This window comes from Chelon labrosus (genome assembly GCF_963514085.1).
Source record: "Chelon labrosus genome assembly, chromosome: 1".
Classification (NCBI taxonomy): domain Eukaryota; kingdom Metazoa; phylum Chordata; class Actinopteri; order Mugiliformes; family Mugilidae; genus Chelon; species Chelon labrosus.
The window spans coordinates 31,559,954-31,582,203 of NC_140337.1; the positions used below are offsets into that span (position 1 = coordinate 31,559,954).

Consider the following 22,250-nt stretch of genomic DNA (forward strand, 5'->3'; position numbering starts at 1 on the left):
ATCTGTCAGAGTTTCTTCTCAAGAACAACGATATCAATAAGGCTGTGAAGAAATGTGGGACTGCTGAAAGGCCTGGCTGCCTGGAAGACACAGGAGCATTCACTCAGCTTCCACCAATTTGATAGAAACAGCAGAAACTGCATTTTAAATTGCATTATGGCACATTCACTCTTTGGGGCAAATATGAGCTTTCAGTTGTAACTTCCAGAACAAAAAATCATACATATGCAGTAGCTTCTTCGCATAATGTGACACAACAGCATAGTTATGCAGTTTCCAGAAATGATTGTGCGTCCCCCTAAACTCGGCCAATTTTCGCATGAAAAAGTTAGCAAAGTTAGCACAAATGGAAATATGGATTTGAATTTCAAACCAAATCGTCACCTTAATCAAATATATATTATATATATTAATATTGCGTTGTTAAATCTTTTGGTGATCAGATTCATTTTAAATTCAGACTGTTTAAAAAAATATCTTCCATTATTTACCACTTCCTGTTTTGATTGAAGGTTTAGGTTTAAAATCAATTTTTGGCTTTCACACAGAGAAAAGATCCCAATTAATGGACCGACAGTACAGTTGACTCAGCGTAGAAGAAGAGCAACAGCATGAACCAGTGACTCACTAGCCCCCTATTCCATGAGGCAGAAGTACTGGCTGCCTCATCTCCTTGTTTTTCAGTGCGGTTTAATGTCAGATCAACAAGACTAAATATGTTACACTCACACATGAAATACATTAACTAGACTATGGAAGATTAGGACACACGATAAAAATGTGCACAACCAATATATTGATGGCATACAGAGAATTAGCCACAGGCACGCGCCAAGGACACGAGCCTAACGCAGTTTGTGAGAGATTGCGCAACCCGAGGCTCGACTTGGCTCGCTGCCTCAACTCGCTCGCTCCCTGTGGTCGCTCTCTATATTCACACAAGAAATACGTAAATTCAGCGATTTTAACTACAAAAATGATCAAAATGTCAGGAATCATACAGAAATAGCGCGTATATCCAACTTATATCAGACCAATGGACAAATAGTATGATTTATTTTATCAATAGTATAATTTATTTTATCGTCATTACTTTTCATGATGCCAGGTGAGGCACTGCCTCCCCTGACCGCACGTCCCTGCTTCATTTTAAAGTCTCTTTTTGCTTTCTGTTTTCTTTTTCGGTGGCCCAGAGTCTGCTTCGTCCGAAACAAGCAGCCTTTTTTTCATTTGAGCCATCTCTCTATGTTGTCAAGTTGAAACGTCGTCGTCTTCTTTGTGTAACTGCTTATCATCTTCTTCATTTGTTTGTAACATTAGCATAATTTCAAGCGCTAACCTGAACCTTGCAAGTGATGAGTTTTACCACATTAGCTTCCTGCAAATATTTCACAATAAAAGCATTATTAAGAAATGAATGGTGTATCCCCACTGAAACACTAGGGGGCTCATAATTTGAAAAGAATGCAGATCCTGTTAAGTTTGTATGAACAGCGTCATGCAGTAACTTTAACAATGCAAACGGGTGCGAGATCTCTTATTAAAATACAATGAATTACACTTGTGAAACAAATGGAATTAGAGAAAAAAAGTCACGTTACAGTCTGTAGTTTAGGTAGATAAAGGTCTCAGTCACATTTGAATAAAATAATACGTTTTGTATAAATGTCATAGGATCATTTTTAAAAGATATTTTATTTTCACGGACCCCTTGCAATTACACCACGGACCACTAGGGGTCCGCGCACCCCCGGTTGAGAATCAATACCCTACCACACAAGCTGGTGGTGAAAATAAAGGTGAGACTTGATGGTCCAGGTCCAGACAACATGCTTCTTTATCAGTCGATAAAGTGTTAACTTTCACAGTAAAGCGTATTACTCTGTTGTATTATCATGTATTATTTCCTTCTGACTTCTTTTCAGTTCAAATTGCTTGTTGAAAGATGATTGTCCTACTGGTGTTTTTTTTTAATGTAGTAGAATAAATTGCAACAGTATTATTGGTTTAGTCTGAAATGAGACCACAGACCAGAGCGGCTGAAGTGCACACTGGATCTTTATTGATTGAGCAGAGTTCAGTTGTTGCTTTTTACAAAGTGGAGAAACACGGAGAACATCAGGTCACGACTTGAACATTGCACTGGTGAGGCTAGCAAACAGGTCAATGGCGTTTACACAAAGTGTTGACATTAAGTCAGAATTCATTGGTCCATCAATGATGACAAGCCGTCCTGGTCCAGATGCAGCAGAACAGGCCCAAACCAGGACATTAGCACCCCCATGTTTGATGGAGGGATGGGGTTCTGATGCTGGAATGCAGTGTTGTTTCATCTCTGCTTAAACCAAACTATATTACTTTGGTCTCATCTGTCCACTAAATATTGTCCCAATAGTCGCCTGGCTTGTCCACATGATGTTGATCAAAGTGCAGACGGGCAGAAATGTTGTATTTTCTGTGATATGTTTCCGCTTTTCAAGCCTCTGGGGATTTTCAAACAAGTTGTGTTTTTTGATAAAAAAAACGACTGCTTTGACCTTTTGCCTGATTCTAGCACAACAGGAAGAAAGAGGAGTGTGTTGTTAAAGCCCAGATGTTTAAATGTGCTTATTGAATGGAGGTAATGTGAATTTTACTAACATGCAGATAGATATGAGGTAAATATGTGAAGGAAACCCTGAATTCTGAGGTATATTGGTAAAGAACATTCAGATTTTCACCCTGCTTCATTGTTTGTACTTGGCTTCATCTTATCCTCACCTGTTTTCCACTTCTGAACCATATGGGAGATCCTACTGACGGTTCAGCCTAGCTGCTGATCCCCTGCTGTAAACATAACCTTGCAAACTAAATAAATACACTACGTATGTATACTTTAATAGACCCTTTTTAAACCATGTGCTAATATGCTTCTGTATTTCTTTTATAGACTGACACACTCACCCACATTTGAAACCCTTTAGTTCTGGCTTTACAGAACTGAGTGGCTACACATCCGCAGACTCCTCCAGCAGCTCCTCCAGAGCTAACTGATTCTGTCCGATGTCCTCAAACTGGGTCAGCAGCTCTCTCTGGACTGTCGGGATCGTCTTATATTCTGCAGACGGCGCCTGACCAGCATCCACAGGCTGCAGTTTGACGTGTGGGATGTCTGTAGGAGGACTGTTTGCTTTACTTCTCTGCTCAAGAGTCTTGGCCATGTGGTCCATTTCAGTTTGAAGCCTCTGATAGCTGGGGTGATCGATGCCGAACGGCGGCACTGATTGGCAGGACCCGCGGCAGGCCCGAAGCTTCATGTCAATGTCCACCTGATGACATATAGTAAGATGAACAATAGTTTAGCACAGCAACATGCTACAGAGCAACAAAAAACATAAAGAATAAAGGTAGGACAAAGTACTACAAAATCAGAATGTCTTTCTTGTCCTGTGATCCTGTGTATCCCTTGGGACAGTTATTTTGTTCTAGTGTGAACAAAGCAATTACAAGTTTCCCAGCAGAACACTGAATTGTCACAAGATGAGCAATGTTTTTAACTTTTCCTGGTCATAATGTTGTGGCTGTTTGGTGTACATCTAGGTGTCTTCAGCTTAAAAACGAACATTGACATTCATTGTGGATGTTGGCGGGAAAGGGGAATGCTACTTCAGAGAGGAGAACATTAAAAAAGTTGTTAAATAATAAAACACTGTAGCATAAAATCGAGTGTCATCAGCGTATACATGAACATGGAAATTTTGAGTTTGGTGGGAGATCATGACACTTTGAGACTGGGTTCTTTTGTACCAAAACAGTCCTGATTTAAAGCTATAAACCTCAGTTGGGATCTTGTTTAGGGTTAGTGTTAGTGGACATGCAGTTTGTGTCAAAAGGTAAAATTGAAATTTGTGTTCCACAAAATTGTACTTGACTGGCATTTGAAAACTATGTGAAAAATTAAGAGATCGATCACTAATCTTGATAATAAGAGTTTTCAATTCAATTTTTATTTATATAGCGTCAATAACAATACAAATCGTCTCAAGACGCTTTACAAAAACCCGGCCTGAAACCCCCAGAGCAAGCCTGAAGGCAACGGTGGCAAGGAAAAACTCCCTTTTAACAGGAAGAAACCTCGAGCAGAACCCAGCTCATATGGAGGGACCCATCTGCCTAAGGCCAGCCGGGTACAGACAGAAGAAAGAGAGAAGAGAACAGCAAAGAGAGAAGAGAAGAGAACAGCAAGATAAACATACATCTGTCATAGATACACATATCTGACTAAAGTGTACATGTGGAATCTTATGATACAAACTGATGATGTTACATGACAGTTTGAAAATGTAAGAGGAATCATAGGCAGGTTGGAGAATTGTTCATTCAGGTAGGAGTGGATAACTGCAGGATTCCATGAAGACTGGGCAGGCTGATGAGACCACGACAACAGATGTAGTATAGAGCTCCACGGGAAACACACCACTCCAGGCCATGGCCAGGTTTTAAAACTCCAAAGAGAGTCTTTCTAACAAGGCAGTGGATAGGCCATAATGTAAATACATTCTACAGACTCATAGAAGACACATTTGACGTAAACAGTGTTTCGTTCCTGCCTCACCTCCATTCGATACAAGTCCTTGATCTGTCTCTGGACATCACCACTCAGCTCCTTTAACTGTTGCGACAGACTGGACGATCGCTTTCGCAGTGACGTGAAGTTCTTGGCCATTTCTTCTGCGCGTTCCACAAATTTCAGCTCTGACGCTGGAGAACAAGACATAAGAGATATAAGACATTATTTATCCCACGTATGAGAAATTTCCATGTCACAGTAGAACAGAACTTGGCAGAGAAATTGAAAACAAAACAAAACAAACAAATATATATATATATATACAAAAATAACTTATATAGAGAATAGGGATGGCTCGATACAACTTTTTCATGTCCGATACCAATACCGATACTGCAACTTGGAGTATCTGCCGATACCGATATCAATCCGATACCTTCTTTTCTTCTCTGTTAAGTTGTTAATAATACATATAGTTTGTATAGATGTACTTTACTTAATATGGACATCTAAAAACACTATGGTCAAACTGTCCAACAAATATTCTGCTCCCCTAAGAAGAAAGAAATAAAACAGCCCACGATGTGCCTCAAGCCATAAGCACTTTATTTAACTTCAAATCAGTGCAAACTGCAAACTTGAATGTTTCTTCTTTCACATGTAACCTCTGGGGTTGAATTGTATGTAAAACACCCATATCAAACTAGATATAGAATGGACTCAGTTCCAATGTTCCATTGAAGACTATAGGACAGGGGTGCCCACACTTCTTTGGCTTGCGAGCTGCTTTTACAATGACCAAGTCAGAGTGATCTACCTATCCTAAGTCATATTAATTGTTGCTACAGTGTTAAAAGCTCTATCCAGCTTTGTTTTTATTTTTATCAAGAAAAACTGGTACACTGCACCTTTCGAAAAATAGTGCTGTCTCTTTAAGAAAGACGGTAGTCTTGAGTTGTGGTTGAAGTTGTGTGTGGCTGTGGATGTGTGCCACTGAACTGAGGGCATGTTGCAAATATAAAGTAAAAATAAATAAAGATGAACGTTGTCTTCCTGTTTGTTTTGGAGGTGCAACAGATAGTTGTTAAGCCAGACTAACATCTAAAACATATATTTTTTATTTTCAATGGCACACAATCTACCCGCACCGGTCGATCGCGATTGACGTAATGGGCACCCCTGCTATAGGACATACAGCTGCTTTAAGTGACTGCTAACTTTAAATAACTGTCACAAACACTTGCGTCCAGTGCTGCTGCCACCCCTTGAGACACTCGCGTTGCACAAGTTGCATTCAGCTGTTTTACTTTTCTCTTCCTTGCGTGCAAAGTAACTCCACACAGCTGACATGATAAGAGCGCTAGGCTAATTCACTGTCACGACGTTCTGTTTACACACACTTGCAGCAGATGCTCTCTGTTTCACGCAAAGTTAAGTTGAGCATTTGGGCTTAGGTATCGGATCGGACGGGCTATAGTTATTTTTTTCGATGTTCGATCCTGAAATTTTGACCAATATCGGACCGATACCGATCCCAAGTATCGGATCGAGCCATCCCTAATAGAGAATATATATACAATACATAGAGAAAAATAGAAATATAAAGACATTCTGTATGTACAGTGTGGTGGTGGAAACTTTACAAATAAATAACTGCTAAAACTACAAAACTATAAGACAGTGAGGTAGTGGTTTGTGCAACATAAGGCAGTGCAAAAAGCAGATTTATTTGTGCAAAAATAGCTGTTAAAACCAAAAATTAAGCCAAGTTTAGGGTGTGGGTTATTGTCCACTCAGGCTGGTGTTGTGCAGCCTGATGGCAGTCGGGATGAAGGACCTACAGTAGCGTTCCTTCTTGCGGCGTGGATCCATGGAAATGTTAATTACTAAGTTGAACAATGTGACATTCATTCGTCTGAACTGTCTCAGTAAGTCTGTCAATATTTGGTCCGGAACATTCCCAACGAGCCTTAACTGTATCTGTTGACGATGACCCTCCGGTTGGCGTTGTAGATGTCTGTTGTGGCGTTCATGGATTTCTCAGCTGCGCCTTCAAGCATCTCCGCCGTCTTGCAGACCTTCCACAGTTTTCTTTCCACTTCCCTCTCCATATGGGAGATCAGACCCTGGAGTTTGCAGCCAGAAGGGCACCGGGAAACCTTTGGAGGAAGTGAGAGTTGACGACTTGGCAACATAGCATAGCAATGTTAACTACTAACTTGAACCTGTCGTAGCCAGTTCTTATCGGAATATGAGTATTATATGTCATTAAAGTGTAATATATACTTGAGGCCAAAAGAAATATTTACGCTCAAGTAAAAAGTAAACACAAACCTTGAACATATCTTACCCAGTCATCATCTGAACACAGGGGGACGCCCGACTTTGCTCGACATGACTGTTTCCTGTACGACTTGGGCCGACGGGGTGACCGTCCGCCATCTTGATTGAGCTGTTTGAGCTTCATACACACTGCCGGGAAAAACAACAAAAAAAGAATTGGGTTCAGTTCATCTTAAACAATTCTGACTCTTGGCCTGTACAGAGGTATTAAAAGATTAATTTTCACAATTTTTAGATTTTTGTGAAATAAAGCCGGCTAAGAGGAAAAGTCATTACAACATTACTCTCACTGGGTTTTGTTGCATCTTTGCTTTGCTCTTGACTTGTTCTTTAATGTTTATTTAATGGGAACACGAACACTGTATATTTATATAATGGCAAAATGAAACTGCTTTTTTTTTTTTTTTTTTTAATGTATAAATGTGTCCAAAGGTGACAAAACAACAGTGAAATGTAATGAAAGCAAGATATTAGTCAGAAACTGACAAGCACGCAACAAATAGGACATTTGGTTTGAATGCATTCATGGTAAATGTGGAAAAACAGTCAGCAAATATCTGCAGGTTTTAACAGATACAAAAACCATCAGCTAAATCAAACGAAAAAGCTCTGTATGTGTTATCACCGATATAATGAATTCATTCAAAGTTGCTGAGTTTTGATTGCCCTTCTGTATAACACAAGCAACACGTTCTTTGAATGCACTTACTGCGTCAAGTTAGTGAATTTAAACTAGCTATTTTTGCATAATTACAAAAATAAAAAATGTCAGTTTTTACAGTAAAACATCTGCACACATTTTTGCTGTATATTTTGTTTTATGAGACAGAAAGTCCTTTTCAGTCGATAAAGCGTTAACTTTCACAGTAAAGTGTATTACTCTGTTGTATAATCATATATTATTTCCTTCTGATTTATTTTCAGTTCAAATTGCTTGTGAACTTGTTAAAAGATGATTTTGTGTTTGTCCTACTGGTGATATGACACACTCAGTTGCTTTTTTTTTTTTTTTTTTATGTAGTAGAATAAATTGCAACAATATTATTGGTTTAGTCTGAAATGAGACCACAGACCAGAGCAGCTGAAGTGAACACTGGATCTTTATTGATTGAGCAGAGTTCAGTTGTTGCTGTTTACAAAGTTGAGAAACACGGAAAACATCAGGTCACGACTTGAACATTGCACTGGTGAGTCTAGCAAACAGGTCAATGGCGTTTACACAAAGTGTTGACATAAATATAATGATCAACGAAAAAAAAAAACACACGGGACAGTTTGACTTTGTTTTGAAATCCAAGGGAATGATTCACAAACAGTCGACAAGGATTTAGTTTTGGCTATCTGACGAGTTTCCCCTCCCATTAAAAAGCAGCCGGTCGGATAAACATCCGAACAGTTTTCAGGCTGTAGCTAGCTGGTTTGTACGTCACCCATATGATTCCATTCTCGATATCTGTTTTCGGGTCATATGTACCTTTGTAATAAATCCCGTTTAAGTTCGCTGACTGACGCCTGTTGTACCACCACCCGCCCCCGTACATTTCCGCGCAATTTTTCTCCCAACTATCATTGTCTTTGTCGAAAGTGCTGAACTTCATCCCGTCGTGGGACAACTGGGATCCCTTATCGGATGTTGGCATCACCAAAGCGTCCCCAGCATCCCCAGTGTACCCAGACACATGCAGAGGGTACCCCTCCTCCTCTGTGCCAACCCTAAAGGTGTACTCAGCACTGGCCACGCCCCCTTCCCAATCCTCCAGCTCCACCTTCAGCATGGTCTCACTCTGATTAGTCAGCAGGTGGAGGTTCTGGTTCCCTAGCCAAAACTCGCCCCTGCCTTGCGCATCCACCGAGCCAAACCCATTGCGGTATTCGGCCCAGGTGCGGTTGAAGCTGAGCTCGCCACTCTCCCTCTGCTGGACTAACATCCACCCACCCATTATACCCTCCTGCTGGCAGTAAACCTCCACTACACCCGTGGAGCCTGTGCCGCCGGGTTTGATCTTAAACAGGCCATTCGTTTCCCCTCTCTGGTGGTTCTGGTAGGCTTGGACACAATCTGCGAACAGAGAGGGGCAAACCGCAGACCGCTAGTTAGCGTGGACTGGCTTTGGCTCGTTCAAATTTGCTGCAGTGATTAAAAAAGTTCAGTCTTGCCCATTAGGAGTATTTTGTTGTTGTTGCTTCAAACAGGGCTATAGCTACCAGTGAGGTTTAGATTTAGGTAATCCAGGGAAACTCTTCAAAAATATATATTTTGTAAAACGTTTAAACTTTTTTTAAACTTCTTCCTTGGGTTTAGCCTCCATAAATTTTCTTGTGCCTAGATAAACTAAACCCTGAATGTAAAAATCTTTTAGCTCTAGCAACAAACAATAACACATACTGCATTCACTTCTCATTTTTGGTATATAGGGCTAGCAAGTGAGCTAGCTAATGCTAAGTCATGCTATCTAGCTGACCGTCCCTCCTTGGCTTTGCTTATTTTACTCCAGGCTTGTCGTTTTGGTACCTTCTCCTACATAATCAGCCTGACGCTCGATACGCGTGGTCTTTACACTCCGGGCGTGGAAATCAGGAACATCGTCCTCTCCATCTACTGTCCGGAACGCGCCGAGGTCGAACCCAACGTGACCGCCAAATGGATCCCCGAAACTGGTTTTGGAGTCTCCCAGGAGGCTTCCCTTAGCACCACCAGTATGGACGGATGTACCAAAAGAAGAAGAGGAGGAGGAGGAGGAGGAGGAGGAGGAGGATGTGTGGTGGCTGAGGCTGGGGAACAAGGAGCCCATCCCTCCCCTGCTATGATCTGTCATCGTCTGGCACTCAGGTCCTCCTCCCATCACCTCCTCCGTCCTTTCCACCGGCCCATCCTTTGTGTGAACCACCGTCCTCCTGATGCTCTTGGTGCAGGTGACGCTTTTGCTTGTCACGTGACTTGTACTAGGCTGGCCGAATGTTCCGAGCGAGCCACCGAAATTAAACAAATCTCCATCGCCGTGTCCTCCAAGCTCAGTGATGGATTTAGACGATGTGCCGTGACCAGGAGGTTGAGTGGCCGATGCCGGGGCTACAGAGTAGGAAGTACCTGGAACCTTGGAGATGGTCGCTGGGGATGAGCTAGAGCCTTCCTCTTCCAATACCAAATGCATAGTCTGCACCTGGAAGAAAGAAAAGAAGACTGACTTTAGAATGGGAGTGTATAGTTCAGTACTACAACCTTCCTAATACCACCTTCCTAATATTGTGTAGGTCTCCCTTGTGGTGACCCATCAGAAAATGGACATTAGTTGTTCCTAAAGTGTTTTTGTGTATGTTCCTGTGTCAGGCTGCATCCTGCTGGGGATAGCTACTGCCATCAAGGAGTGTCATTACTATGGGGTGGGGACACTGAAGTGTCACAAGATGGTCGATGGTATTTACTTCTCCTGGCGGTGGTCTAGATTTTCACATGAATACCTTTTCTAGTCTGTGACCCTGTGGGTGACGTAGAGTGCTTAATTCACAAAAATAAAAACACACTTGTGAGGTGTTTTTGAAGAGCTTTGGGAACACGGTAGCGTGTAGCTCACCTCAGGGAACAGGTCTTCCCTCTGCTGCCCTGCCACTTCCTTGGATTTGTAGATACTATCCACAGTCACGCCCTGCAGCGGCCGGCTCTTCATCACGTACAGCGTTCCCACGGACTCGATATTCTGGGCCGCCTGGGAGTCCAGCTGCTTGATCTGGAAAACAGAGGGGAGAGAGGAATTTAAAACTAATTCAACTCCATGGTGCTCAGATGACATGTATAACCATTGTTACTCTTCTGTCCATCACCACATTAAGCACTGCCCAAACAATTTGATTGATCCTCCAGATCTTTGCTGCAGCAGAATCAGATCCCACGGGAATTTTGTGGTCTGGATAGAAATCTCCCATTTGCCACAAATTTAAGTAATCAAGTAATCAATTATTATTATTATTATTATTATTATTATTTACTGTGGTTTTTAGCCGTTAAAGTGACTTAATCTCTTCACATTTTACCACAGTTTTAATTTGACAGATTTAAATTACTTTGAAGCATTAAATCATGAGTTTTTATCGAAAAGACTTTCAGACCAAAATGTTCCAGGATCCCTTAAACGTGTCCACAATAACAGTGAAACTTAGACAAATTACTGGGACCAGCAGCCTCGACTTAGGGAAGTTCATCTGGTCCCTGCTTCTTCTTGTCAAAATCTTAAATCTGTCTCCTGGGTTCTCACCTGTTTGTCAAGGGCCACGTAGCTCTCATGATCCACCTGGTACTCGGTGTAGGTTGCGCAGGATCCTTTACAGGAACGCAGCTTAATATCGATATCCACCTGACAGAGGAGACATAAAGTTGGACGTGTGATGCCTGGAAGTACATTTAAATGACACAAAAAAAGAAAAGCCAGCAGTAGAGGTCATAGACGACGAGCCTTGGGGCGATTGTGTTTTGGGGTACAACAGACAGCCATAATAAACCCTCTTTGTCTTAGAGGGTTTGTCATTATTACTGAGTAGGTCTGCTGTGGACATACCTCGAGCCTCTGCATCTCAATGACCTGATCCTTGACCCGATCCTTCACAGCGCCCAGGATCCTCAGCTGCCTGTCGATCTTGATCTTCATGTCGGTGATCCTCTGACGCAGACTCTGCGCCAAGTCGTAGTAGTTGTTGTCCTTGCCTGGTGGAAGAAGACAGGTTTGGAAACATCAGAACACAAGGAGACATGGACGTTGTCGAGCACTAAAACTGAGCAAAAAAAATCAAGAATAACTACAGACGATCGACTAACCAGAGTCGACGACAAGCTTCTCCCTCAGGTAGTCGTACGTCTGTTTGGAGACCTGGTCGGCTGAGCGATGCTTGGCCTTGTACTGATCCAGGAGGCCGCGGATCTTCTCGATCTTCTTCAGCAGCATGTGGTCGTATTTACTCATCAGACCCTGGATTCTGCAGCCCGACGGGCATTTGGAGCCCTGACGGAGGAAGACGGAATAATTACGCACCACGCCAAGTTCCTGAGCTTGCCTTAATCAGAAATAATCTGATTGTTTTAAATCTCCGGTGCAGCCAGTAAGCTAGCGGCATCAGGGCACTCCCGTTCAACTCAACAAGTCAGTGACGTCTGAATGAACTGGTCATGTTTTCAGGAACTAGTCAGGAACACATGTCTGATTTCATCGTCACCATCAAGTGCTTACTGGTGGTACCAATGTGACAATGTCAAGTGACGACAGTTTAAAAGAGAATCTTTCTTGACACTAAGTCTTTGTAAAATATTTTGGAAAAATATGGTAAAATTTGGCATCTAAGCAACATGCTTGCAACTTAAATACACGTCACTACATCAGTAATATGAATTACCAAAGTTTGTCTAATACAATATAACTCACACTACTGTTTTGCTCTCAGTATGTTTCTTCTTTTACCTTCATGTAATATTCGATTGATTAAATATTTCCTGGTATCTCTCAGTAAAAGTTACATAAAAACTTAGAGCCTGGATATAATGTGCTTTATATTTAACTAAAATTACTGTATGCAGTGTGTATTTATGTAAAGTAGAAAATCCAGAGTTAAATTTCTGATATTCCACAAAATGTCCTTGCATGAGAACTATTGTTTAAAAAACTGTGTGTGTTAAGCTTTGTCTAGCAGTAACGGTAACCTGGGGCGCTGGTGATGCAATAAGAGAAGCCGTTTACCCATTGGTCATCCGTGCAGAACGGCCACTCCTTCTGGGTGGCGCATTTATCGGCCCTGGTGCCGTGTTCCACCGGACGGGCTCCTCTGGGGTCCACCTGAGCCTGGATGATGAAAATCAGTTTGAGGGTTGGATTAAGATGGATTAGTTCTATAAATCTGAAAAGTTAATTACGATGAAACATGTTTGTCTGAGAAGGTTCTCGGTCATCCAGGTCATGGCGTCACTCATCTGATTTTCTTTTGTATGTTGGAGATAAATTATGTTCAGTCTGGTCTGAGAGACGTCTCCAGAAAACGATCATTAGATTTCTACCTAGAAACTAAATGCAGCTTTATACTTTATATAAATATAGTTCATATATACATTATATTAAATATGTTGTCGTAAAGCTATACTATGAATTAGCTGCAGTAGCTAAAGTTTTCATTGACCTTTTTTTAAATTTCATGTACCATTTTCTCGTATTTTCTAATTATAAATGATGCATTGTATCAAAACTAAGCAATGACTATGAATAGATACAAAAAGTAGAAATTCATTAATTTTATTAAGTAATTTCATTTGTTTTGTAGAGGAATCTTTTAACAAAAACGCCAAAATTGGCTTAAAATGCATCATAATTATCACAATTATCTCAATTTATGACAAATAAGGAAGTGAAATTTTAAAAAATGAGACCCAATAGCAGTTTTGTGAATAAAGTTTTCATCTTTTCATCTGATTTCTGCCGGTAGTAACTCACCGCCGTCGAAGCCACGCAAATCAGACATGCGAGTAAAGTAAAGAGTCGAGCCATCTCTGCTCCCGTCTTTCTTCCGAATGATTCCCCGACGCTGCCGTCCGATCATTTGAAGCCCCCCGGGCTGGCTCGACACAAGCCTGTGACTCAGAGTTGAGCAACAGCTTCCGCTAACCGTCTGTTTGTTGTTCTGTGACAAAGTACAGTCTCTGAACTCAAACACAAACCAGAGCAGCAGCAGCAGAAGCAGCATTTACCGGCATTTCATGTGTGCTTTCACTAAAGCAAACACTGACAGAGCATGAATCAGTGTGAGGAAACAGTGACACACACTTTACAACACAACTCTGAGGCAACAAGGTGTCGAGTGATTAGTGTTCACAACGAACTCCATCTCAGATTGGACTAATGCTCTTTCGTTCAACATTTGCTGAACATTAGAAGAGTCATGAAGATAAGATTTAGATTAAGATGCATTCACTAGTGTACCTAATGTTTTGGTTAAGTATGTTGAAATCAACAGACAGGAAACACATTGTTTTTTATTTGGCCTTTTTGTAATGAAACATGATTAGACGTTTATTAGAAAATGTTAACAATGTCTCCAGCTTCACGTTCAAAACCTTTATTTCTGTCATTTTTGTTTATATTTTTGGGTATGTCCTCGAAAAAGTTTCACCACCTTTCACACATTGAGTCTGGAGTCTCTGGACATTAATTTGGACATTAGAGAATCATCCACTGGAGAAATAAACTAGAATGAAAACAGAACTGAAGGAGCTACTTGGGTGAAACGTCCAGTTGCCGTCAAAATTAGGAACATCCTGTCTCAGAGTGATGCTGAAAAACTAGTTCATGTATTTGTGTCGTCCAGGCTGGATTACTGTAATTCATTACTGTCTGGCTGTCCAAATAGCTCTTTAAAAAGCCTCCAGTTGATTCAAAATGCCACGGCAAGAGCAATGACAGGAATTAGGAAGAGAGATCATTTTACTCCAGTTTTAGTTTCTCTTCATTGGCTCCCTTTAAAATCTAGAATATAATTTAAAATCCTCCTCCTTACATACAAGGCCCTTAAAGGCCTAGCTCCATCGTGTCTTAAAGACCTCATTGTACCATATCATCCCAACAGATCACTTCGGTCTGAAAGTGCAGGCCTACTTGTGGTTCCTAGAATTTCAAAAAGTAGAATGGGAGGTAGAGCTTTCAGCTATCAGGCTCCTCTCCTGTGGAATCAGCTCCCAGTTTGGGTTCGGGAGGCAGACACTCTCTCGATTTTTAAGGTCAGGCTTAAGACTTTCCTTTTTGATCAAGCTTATAGTTAGGGCTGGACTAAACCATCCCTTAGTTATGCTGCTATAGGCCTAGGCTGCTGGGGGACGATGCACCAAACACATGTCCTCCTTCTTTCTTCTCTCTCCTCTCTCTCATCCTCCACTTTCTTTTCTCTGGCACAGAGCTCTTGTCCTCTAATTTCCTATCTACTACTAGTCATACAATTCTGTGCTATTACTATGTAGAATGTTTACTGCTGTGTGTATCATAAGATTCCACATGTACCCTTTAGTCAGCTATGTGTATCTGACAGATGTATGTTTATCTTGCTGTTCTCTTCTCTCTTTCTTCTGTCTATACCCGGCTGGCCTTAGGCAGATGGGTTCCTCCATATGAGCTGGTTCTGGTTCTGGTTCTGCTCAAGGTTTCTTCCTGTTAAAAGGGAGTTTTTCCTTGCCACCGTCGCCTTCAGGCTTTCTCTGGGGGCTTCAGGCCGGGTTTGGTAAAGCATCTTGAGACGATTTGTATTGTTATTGACGCTATATAAATAAAATCATCAAGAAACGTGTTTATTATCAAGTATTGACTTCACAGTGCGTTGTTGAATATTTAATTTACAATGTTTGTTTCATGAGGGAATATTGCAGCAAAACAACACAAAAAACATTCATTCTGGTAGATGAGCCAGACTGAAGTGACTTCAAACACACCCAAGACGCATTGAGGACAGATCTGAAATGTAATCGCTCAGACCAAAGGTTGGGCAATAAATCAAAATAATTTGATTAGGTTTTGTTTTTGAAAAATGTGAACGTTGGCACCAAAATCAAAACATTTCATCCAAGTTGCTGTCTGAGATTTGCTTTTACACAGTAAGACCATTCTCTGTATTTGTTACCACAGTCAACTCAATCTATCAATGGACTGAACTTAAAAAAAGCACTTAAATTTACACTTTGATATCTTTTGTTTTCTTGTACAGAGTTAAAATATTCAAACCATTCTCATGTCTGTCTACAAAGCACGGGGCTAACGCTAACAGCCATCTAAGTGGAAAAGAGGAAAGACCGGGTAACGGTATCAGTGAGCCTAGAATCCTAGTGACCAGTAGACTGGTTCCAATCTAGCTCATTGGTTCATTCCTTGACCTCGACGTAAACTCAAAGCTGGCTGAAGGAAATAAACACTTGATACTGTTGGGTAGTGGTATGAGTTAGCTGTACTTGATTTATTCCCAAAAATACTGTGTTTCTTGACATGAACAGACCTTTAAATGTGGTCAACCTACAGAGGCGTAAGAACAAAGTGGTTCATCTCATGACATTTTGTCCTCGGCGAGTCATTTCCAGAGCACCGTCCACACAGAACGAGATTAAGGGTCTTTCTGTTTGTGTGTTAATCTGTGGTGTTTAAGGTGCTGCAGGAGTCTGAAGCACCTCTTACAGTGTTCACATTCAAACGGCTTCTCGCCAGTGTGGATGCGTATGTGTTTTGTGAGATTACTCTTGTGGTTGAACTGTTTCCCGCACTCTTTGCAGCTGTAAGGTTTCTCCCCGGAGTGGACCATCTGGTGTTTCTTCAAGTTTGCGGCCTGAGAAAAATACTTGCCGCACTGGAGGCAGTGGTGCGGTTTCTCCGCGGTCCCGTCGCACTTGTGTTTCATCAGCTCCTCGGACTCAGTGAATTTCAGTCCGCAGAGGGCGCAGCGTGGTGGTTTCTCCTCGTGAGTGGATTGGTGTTTTTTCAAATTCCACAGATTTGGGAAACCTTTCCCGCACTTCTCGCACGTATGCGGTTTCTCCCCCGTGTGGCAGCGCTCGTGCAGGACTAAGTGCTGCAAAAGGCGGCAGTGCTTGCCGCAGTGTGAGCAGCGGTACGGTTTCTCGCCGGTGTGAATCCTCTGGTGCTTCTTTAAGTTGTTTCTGGCACTGAAGGCTTTGGGGCAGAGGGTGCACTTGAAGGGCTGCTCTCCGGTGTGAGTGTACTGATGCGAAGCCAGAGACATCTGCAGTCTAAACCTCTTTGAACACAACTTGCACTGGTACGGTTTCTCGCCCGTGTGAATCAGTTCGTGCTGCTTCAGTTTTGTCGGATATTTGAAACTTTTCGAACAGAAGCTGCAGGTGTGCGGTCTCTCCTCAGAGTGACTGATCATGTGTATTTTCAGGTCCCCCCTCCTGGCACAGGTCTTCCCACACTGGTCACATTTAAATGGTTTCTCCCCCGTATGGACCCGCTGGTGCTCCTTCAGAGTGCCCTCCCTCCCAAACTGCTTCCCGCAGAACTCACAACTGTACAACTTCTCTCCCGTGTGAATGAGAAGATGCTGCCGGAGGGTGTGCATCAAGTAGAAGCTTTTTTGGCACTGCTTGCAGGTGTGGCGCCTCTCTCGGGGAACCTCCTCAGATGCACCTTTACCTTTGCGATTTTCCCCGTTGTCTTTGTGAACGGTTGCGTGCAGCTTCAGCTGCCGTTTAGTCTGAAACGACAGGCCGCATTTGTCGCACGGACACGTCTCCTGCTCCGTCTGTTCTGACTCGGTCGGGCTCAGAGTGGCTCTCGTTGTGCTGCAGTGATGCCGCTGGTGTCGGGTGACGTTGCTCCTCCTGGCGAAGGATTTCCCACAGCGCTCGCAGCGGTGGTGTCTCAGTTCGGACTCCTGCTGGATCTCTGCTCAGTTAAGAGGAAAAGGAGATAATTACAACAGAAGAAACGAGAGGACTAGAATGTAGAAATTTATAAAGCAATGTATCTTTCTAGATATAGAAATGGGCGTAATGTTTCAGTTTTACCGCAGCGCTTACCTCCAGATCTGAGCTCAGGAGTTTCTCTGTCTTCAACTTGCTCGGTTGTAGCCAAGTCGCACGAAGGACCATTTCTCTGAACGCGCTGTGACTGTGCGTCCGAGCCGTCGCTGAGGATGGCTGCTTTCAGGGACTCGGACAGTTTGTGGTCCTCTATGAGCCACGCCACGCCGTCATCCTGAAACACCAGCAGAGTCCCATCGGCCGCCGCAGGGCTCCGCTGCGCTGCTTCATCTGGCTCTTCGGTTTTCGTTTCTGCGGACTCGTCTTCTTCCTCTTCTTCTTTATACCGATGGGTCCGTCCACTGACGTCAGACTGCTGATCAAACTCCGGGTAGCAGTCGTCTGTCTGATCAGCCCTACTGCTGCCGTAGCTCTGATCTGCACGCAAGGAGATTATCAGCATTAATACAATGGATAACATTTGAGGATGTCCTGATCCGACTCCAATCTTTAAATATTGAGTCCCCATTTGATCTTCACTGTCCTAAAGTCTTCCCTTGTCTTCCTTGTCTTCTCCTAGAGTTGACTGGATCAAAGTTAATGTAGTGTGGAGAGGGTAGCTGGTAAACATTCTTCTTCTTCTTCATCTCCTTCCTCATTCTATGTGCACAACAGCCACATGGCGGAAATATTGGTATTTTTATGGATTCTTTAATGTGCACAATGGTAGAATATGATGATGTACAGGCTAAATAAAATGGCCAATGGTAGAATCGTGTGTACATTGCCTCCCGTAGTAATTTGACGCTCGCAAACCTTCCATTAAAAGAAGAAGAAGAAGAAGAAGACGGCGTTTTGACGGTACAGGGGCGCGGTTTTGGTTTAAGACAGACCTAAAACAAATAACTACTAAAAGATCAGGCTTGGCTGGTCCGCTTTATAGAGCAGTTGGCACGGCAACTGGTAGTCGCCATCCTGTTCCTATAACGTCGAATAACTAAGACTAAACTTGTCCAAAAAACTGACACTTGAACATTCATCAACATTATATTAACTACCTAAAATGACAGAAACCATCCTTGGTTTGATGTGTGTTTAGTTTGGCCCAAGTCCCGCCCACTAACATGGAGGGGGTGGAGCTTATGACCTATACCGCAGCCAGCCACCAGGGGGAGCTCTACTTGCTTTGGCTTCACTATAGAGGAGCAGTTCCATCTTTACATACAGTCTATGCTTAGGGGAGTGTGTCTTCGGGGTAGCACCCTCACCTCTGGGCTCCTGCTTCACAGCAGCTGCGAGGACATCCGGTGTCTTCATGCAGTCCACCAGACAGACGGACAGCTGCTTGAAGCCCAGCAGAGACGGACTGCTGTTTGACTCCATCATCCCCCACCACTCAGCACCTGAGAGACACAACATGTTAAATGACTTGTTTTATTTTATTTATTTATTTATTTTACCACCATGTAATGTTTATCTTTTCATTAACAACCCTGTCAGTGGTTCATTTATCCTGCCCGGCTTTAAATGACCCGTTTAGTTGGTGGAATAAGCATCAAATCCTCTCTAACGGGCTCTGAACTCACCTTCTCCGCGGAGCCGTGAAACGCCCCTGAAGGCGATTCTCGCTCCGGTCTGTTTTTCCGGGTTCTGTTGATTGACGTGTCTCTCGGCCAATGGGATCCCAGGAAGTGGAAAGGGGGAAGGCGGGGCAGCGATTGGAGACTTCTCCACCAATCAGGATTTCGCTAAGCCGAACGGAGACGGGTCGCCCTTTGGGACAAACTTGTGACGATTCGCGTTTTACCACATTCTCCTATTTGAAAACAGATAGATAGACAGATAGATAGATAGATAGATAGATAGATAGATAGATAGATAGATAGATAGATAGACAGACAGACAGACAGACAGATAGATAGATAGATAGATAGATAGATAGATAGATAGATAGATAGATAGATAGACAGACAGACAGACAGATAGATAGATAGATAGATAGTTTTCCTATTTTAGTCCTTCTTAAAATTAATATTTTCACTATTAAAAGTTACATTTGAATAATTCTGGCCATTGTCCAAGACCTGAATGTTGAGAATTCACAGTGTACCTAATGTTTTGGCAAATCAGTGTATTGTGCATGTATGAATTCAAGTCTCAGTCTCTTTAAAATAAAATGGTATAACCAAAAATGTAAAGTTTTGCTTCTACCATTTTATTTTATTTTATTTTACTAGATTTTTACTTTTATTTCATTTTTATATTTTCACTTGTGGTTCTCAAGAGTGTTCTTTCATGCGCAACTGAGCTACAGTGACCAAGCAGTAGATGAATAAAGTCTAAGTTGTAAAAGTTGATTTAGTTAATCATTATATATTGCTTAATTTTTATCATTATTAAAAAAAAAAAAGAATAGTAACTACATGCAAAGACAAAAGTATATAAATATATAAATATATATATATAATAAACTCAGAGTGAAGCATGCCACAGAGCACCTGCGACTTCTCCAACACACCTCTAGATGGAGACACATGATCAGTTTACAGCTGTCAGGAGCGGGACGTGGTTTTGGAAGGTTTATCTTCCTGAGATGAAATTAAAACCTGTTTGCAGGTGGACGTGTTCTGCACTCAGATGGATCTATGCGATCAGCTGATATAAGAGTAAAAAGTCGATGAGTCCAGGGTCCTTTGAGAATTTGCTCCAGTCCCTCTGTGAAGTGACTTCTACTGACGCTGCTGCTGCTCTGTGAGCCTCGATTAACCGACCCGGTCATTTCAAACGCTCCTTGTGTGTAATTGATCAATATGTGATGCAGAGTCACTGGAATATACATGTACCATTTGTCTGCTGTGAACAGACGTCCATTAAATGTTTAGTGTCGACTGTGAGGTTGCAAAGAAAAAATATAATAATAATAATAAATGGATTTCCTGTGTATCTCTAAAGGAGAACAATGCTGCCAGCTATTATATCTGATAACTCTAAATCTGGTTTCATCATGGGGCATAATTCAATTCATACAGATAAAAACAAATTAATAATCTGAGACACTTAGTTGTAAACTAATCCAGCTCCACGTGCATGACTACTGTTTCTCTTCTGTTCATCACCACGTGAAACCCAAATGATCTGATTGGCCCCGGCAGATCTTTCATGGAGCAGAATCAGTTCCTAATGAGGAGACTCCAGAACAACTTTTAACCATAAGGGGTTTGTTTGGGGATGCTGATAATAAAAATGTGTTCTGACATCCTGGGTGGAATTTAAAACTAGAGAATTCAGCGTGTCAGAATTTCTTCTTATGTTTCAATATTTCATCAAATCCGAAAACGTTACATGAGTGTACAACAGCCACATGGAGGAAATACTGATATTTTTATGGATTCTATAATGTGCACAATGGTAGAATGTGATGATGTCCACTCCAGATAAAATGGCCAACGGTGGAATTGTGTCTACATTGCTATCAGGGTGTTTTCTACTATCTAATCTAGAAAACATTTTAGTTTATCACTAATTAATCAGACATAGGAACAGAACAAAGACGCAGCAACGTAGACAGTAGAGTGATGGCGGTAATTCTGAGGGAGTTCTTTCCTTAAATCTGCCATGTTTTATCAGCAAACAGCACGTCCTCCTGTAGTATGACGAACACAGACATTTAGTTTGAACAGCCTCGACCAATCACAGTAAAAACAATGGGTGCATCCGAATAGTCAGTACATACTAACGTCGGTTAGAACGTACTACTCAACCGTCAATTTAGTACGTTATTTATGTATGCGAGCGAGTAGTAGGCATACAATTCGGACGTACTGGGCAGCCATCTTGCCTGTCATTTGACCCCGGATGTTTACATGTGACGCCGACACATATGACGCACACCGACGGATGCCGCGAAATTTTCAAGCCGCCTCGGAGAAGTATTTTCGAAACAACCAACATTTTAAACTCAACATTTATCCTAATATACTTACATTTATAAACTTCGGTTGTCGTAGCTGTAGCTGTCACAACGGTCTCAGCCATTTTGTCTGATTTGATTTTCCCGGCGGCTCGTCTTCTTCTACGCTTAGCGGGCTCCCGCTGAATTGTGGGATAGCGTAGTGAGCTACCGTTGTATACTGTGGAGGTAGTAGGCCATCCGGGGATTTTTCGCCTACTAGTCGATGTCTACTAAGAATTCGGACGTACTACTACTGTGACGTACTGCGTCTCGCCTACTGAACAGTACGTTAGTATGGGTATTCGGATGCACCCAATGTCTTTGCTTGGTTTATACAATCATGCGCTGTAAAAAACTAGTGAAACGCAAACCTTTCCCACCGTAAGACTAGTTTGAAGTAAACTAAATGGGTTTCTTAGAGGTGGAAATTTCAGCAGACTCTGATTCTTAAACATTTGGATTCCAAAATGCTGCCATTACATTATGACATTTAGTTTAAACTGCCTCGATCAACCACAGCTGACAAAATGACTTTATTTGGTTCATGCATCAATGCGCTGTAAAAAAAATTTAAAAAAATCCTCCAATAGAAACAAGACACGCTCCCGTTCTGATTGAAGATGAGAGACTTATTCACTCCTTCCACTCATCAAGTGTCGGATGCATATTCAGCGTGGAGCAGCGTCTCTCCGTCGACGAGCCCACAGGCGTCTCAGTCCCTCGGCGTGGGCAACGTTTAAATCCACTCATCGGTATTCAGGCCGTGGAACTGGGAGCGTGAAGCAGTGGCTCCTTTTTGACCTTAGCACCCCCCCACCCCCCACCACCCCTCCAGTGAGCTTTTAGCGCACACAAGCTAATCCGCGCAAACACTCCACCTGACGCCCTGCAGGATCTCAGAGCTTCACTCCCCCGCCTCCCTT

At 42.3% G+C, this 22,250-nt stretch overlaps 3 protein-coding genes across 3 annotated transcripts; all 3 read right to left on the reverse strand.

Annotated features, from left to right (window-relative positions):
• Window positions 1-2,936: 2,936 nt before the first annotated feature.
• LOC311502126 (fibrinogen alpha chain) lies at window positions 2,937-4,764 on the reverse strand. Its single transcript, XM_084564260.1, has 2 exons — window positions 4,595-4,764; window positions 2,937-3,308 (listed from the first exon to the last, which is right to left on the reverse strand). Exons 1-2 carry the CDS (start codon window positions 4,754-4,756, stop codon window positions 2,988-2,990), a joined length of 483 nt encoding a protein of 160 aa, XP_084420386.1. The 5' UTR covers window positions 4,757-4,764; the 3' UTR covers window positions 2,937-2,987.
• Window positions 4,765-8,253: 3,489 nt separating this feature from the next.
• fga (fibrinogen alpha chain) lies at window positions 8,254-13,410 on the reverse strand (the record flags this gene model as incomplete). Its single annotated transcript, XM_084564141.1, has 8 exons — window positions 8,254-8,951; window positions 9,405-10,053; window positions 10,465-10,617; window positions 11,143-11,241; window positions 11,443-11,588; window positions 11,700-11,883; window positions 12,613-12,714; window positions 13,357-13,410. 8 exons carry the CDS (start codon window positions 13,408-13,410, stop codon window positions 8,254-8,256), a joined length of 2,085 nt encoding a protein of 694 aa, XP_084420267.1.
• A 1,541-nt stretch (window positions 13,411-14,951) lies between these two features.
• On the reverse strand, window positions 14,952-18,780 carry LOC311493144 (uncharacterized protein). The gene is made up of 3 exons (XM_084551704.1): window positions 18,644-18,780; window positions 17,433-17,813; window positions 14,952-17,298 (listed from the first exon to the last, which is right to left on the reverse strand). The coding sequence occupies exons 1-3, from the start codon at window positions 18,759-18,761 to the stop codon at window positions 16,001-16,003; spliced, it is 1,797 nt and encodes a 598-aa protein (XP_084407830.1). The 5' UTR covers window positions 18,762-18,780; the 3' UTR covers window positions 14,952-16,000.
• Between the last annotated feature and the right edge of the window lie 3,470 nt (window positions 18,781-22,250).

Excerpts from the sequence above, each read along its gene's own strand:
- LOC311502126 (XM_084564260.1), bottom strand. The coding sequence starts at position 4,756 with ATGTCTTGTTCTCCAGCGTCAGAGCTGAAATTTGTGGAACGCGCAGAA. Across the intron at positions 3,309-4,594 it reads AGGACTTGTATCGAATGGAG|GTGGACATTGACATGAAGCT; the intron begins GTGAGGCAGGAA and ends ATATGTCATCAG.
- LOC311493144 (XM_084551704.1), bottom strand. The coding sequence starts at position 18,761 with ATGATGGAGTCAAACAGCAGTCCGTCTCTGCTGGGCTTCAAGCAGCTG. Across the intron at positions 17,814-18,643 it reads TGTGAAGCAGGAGCCCAGAG|ATCAGAGCTACGGCAGCAGT; the intron begins GTGAGGGTGCTA and ends CCTTGCGTGCAG. Across the intron at positions 17,299-17,432 it reads TCCTGAGCTCAGATCTGGAG|AGATCCAGCAGGAGTCCGAA; the intron begins GTAAGCGCTGCG and ends TTAACTGAGCAG.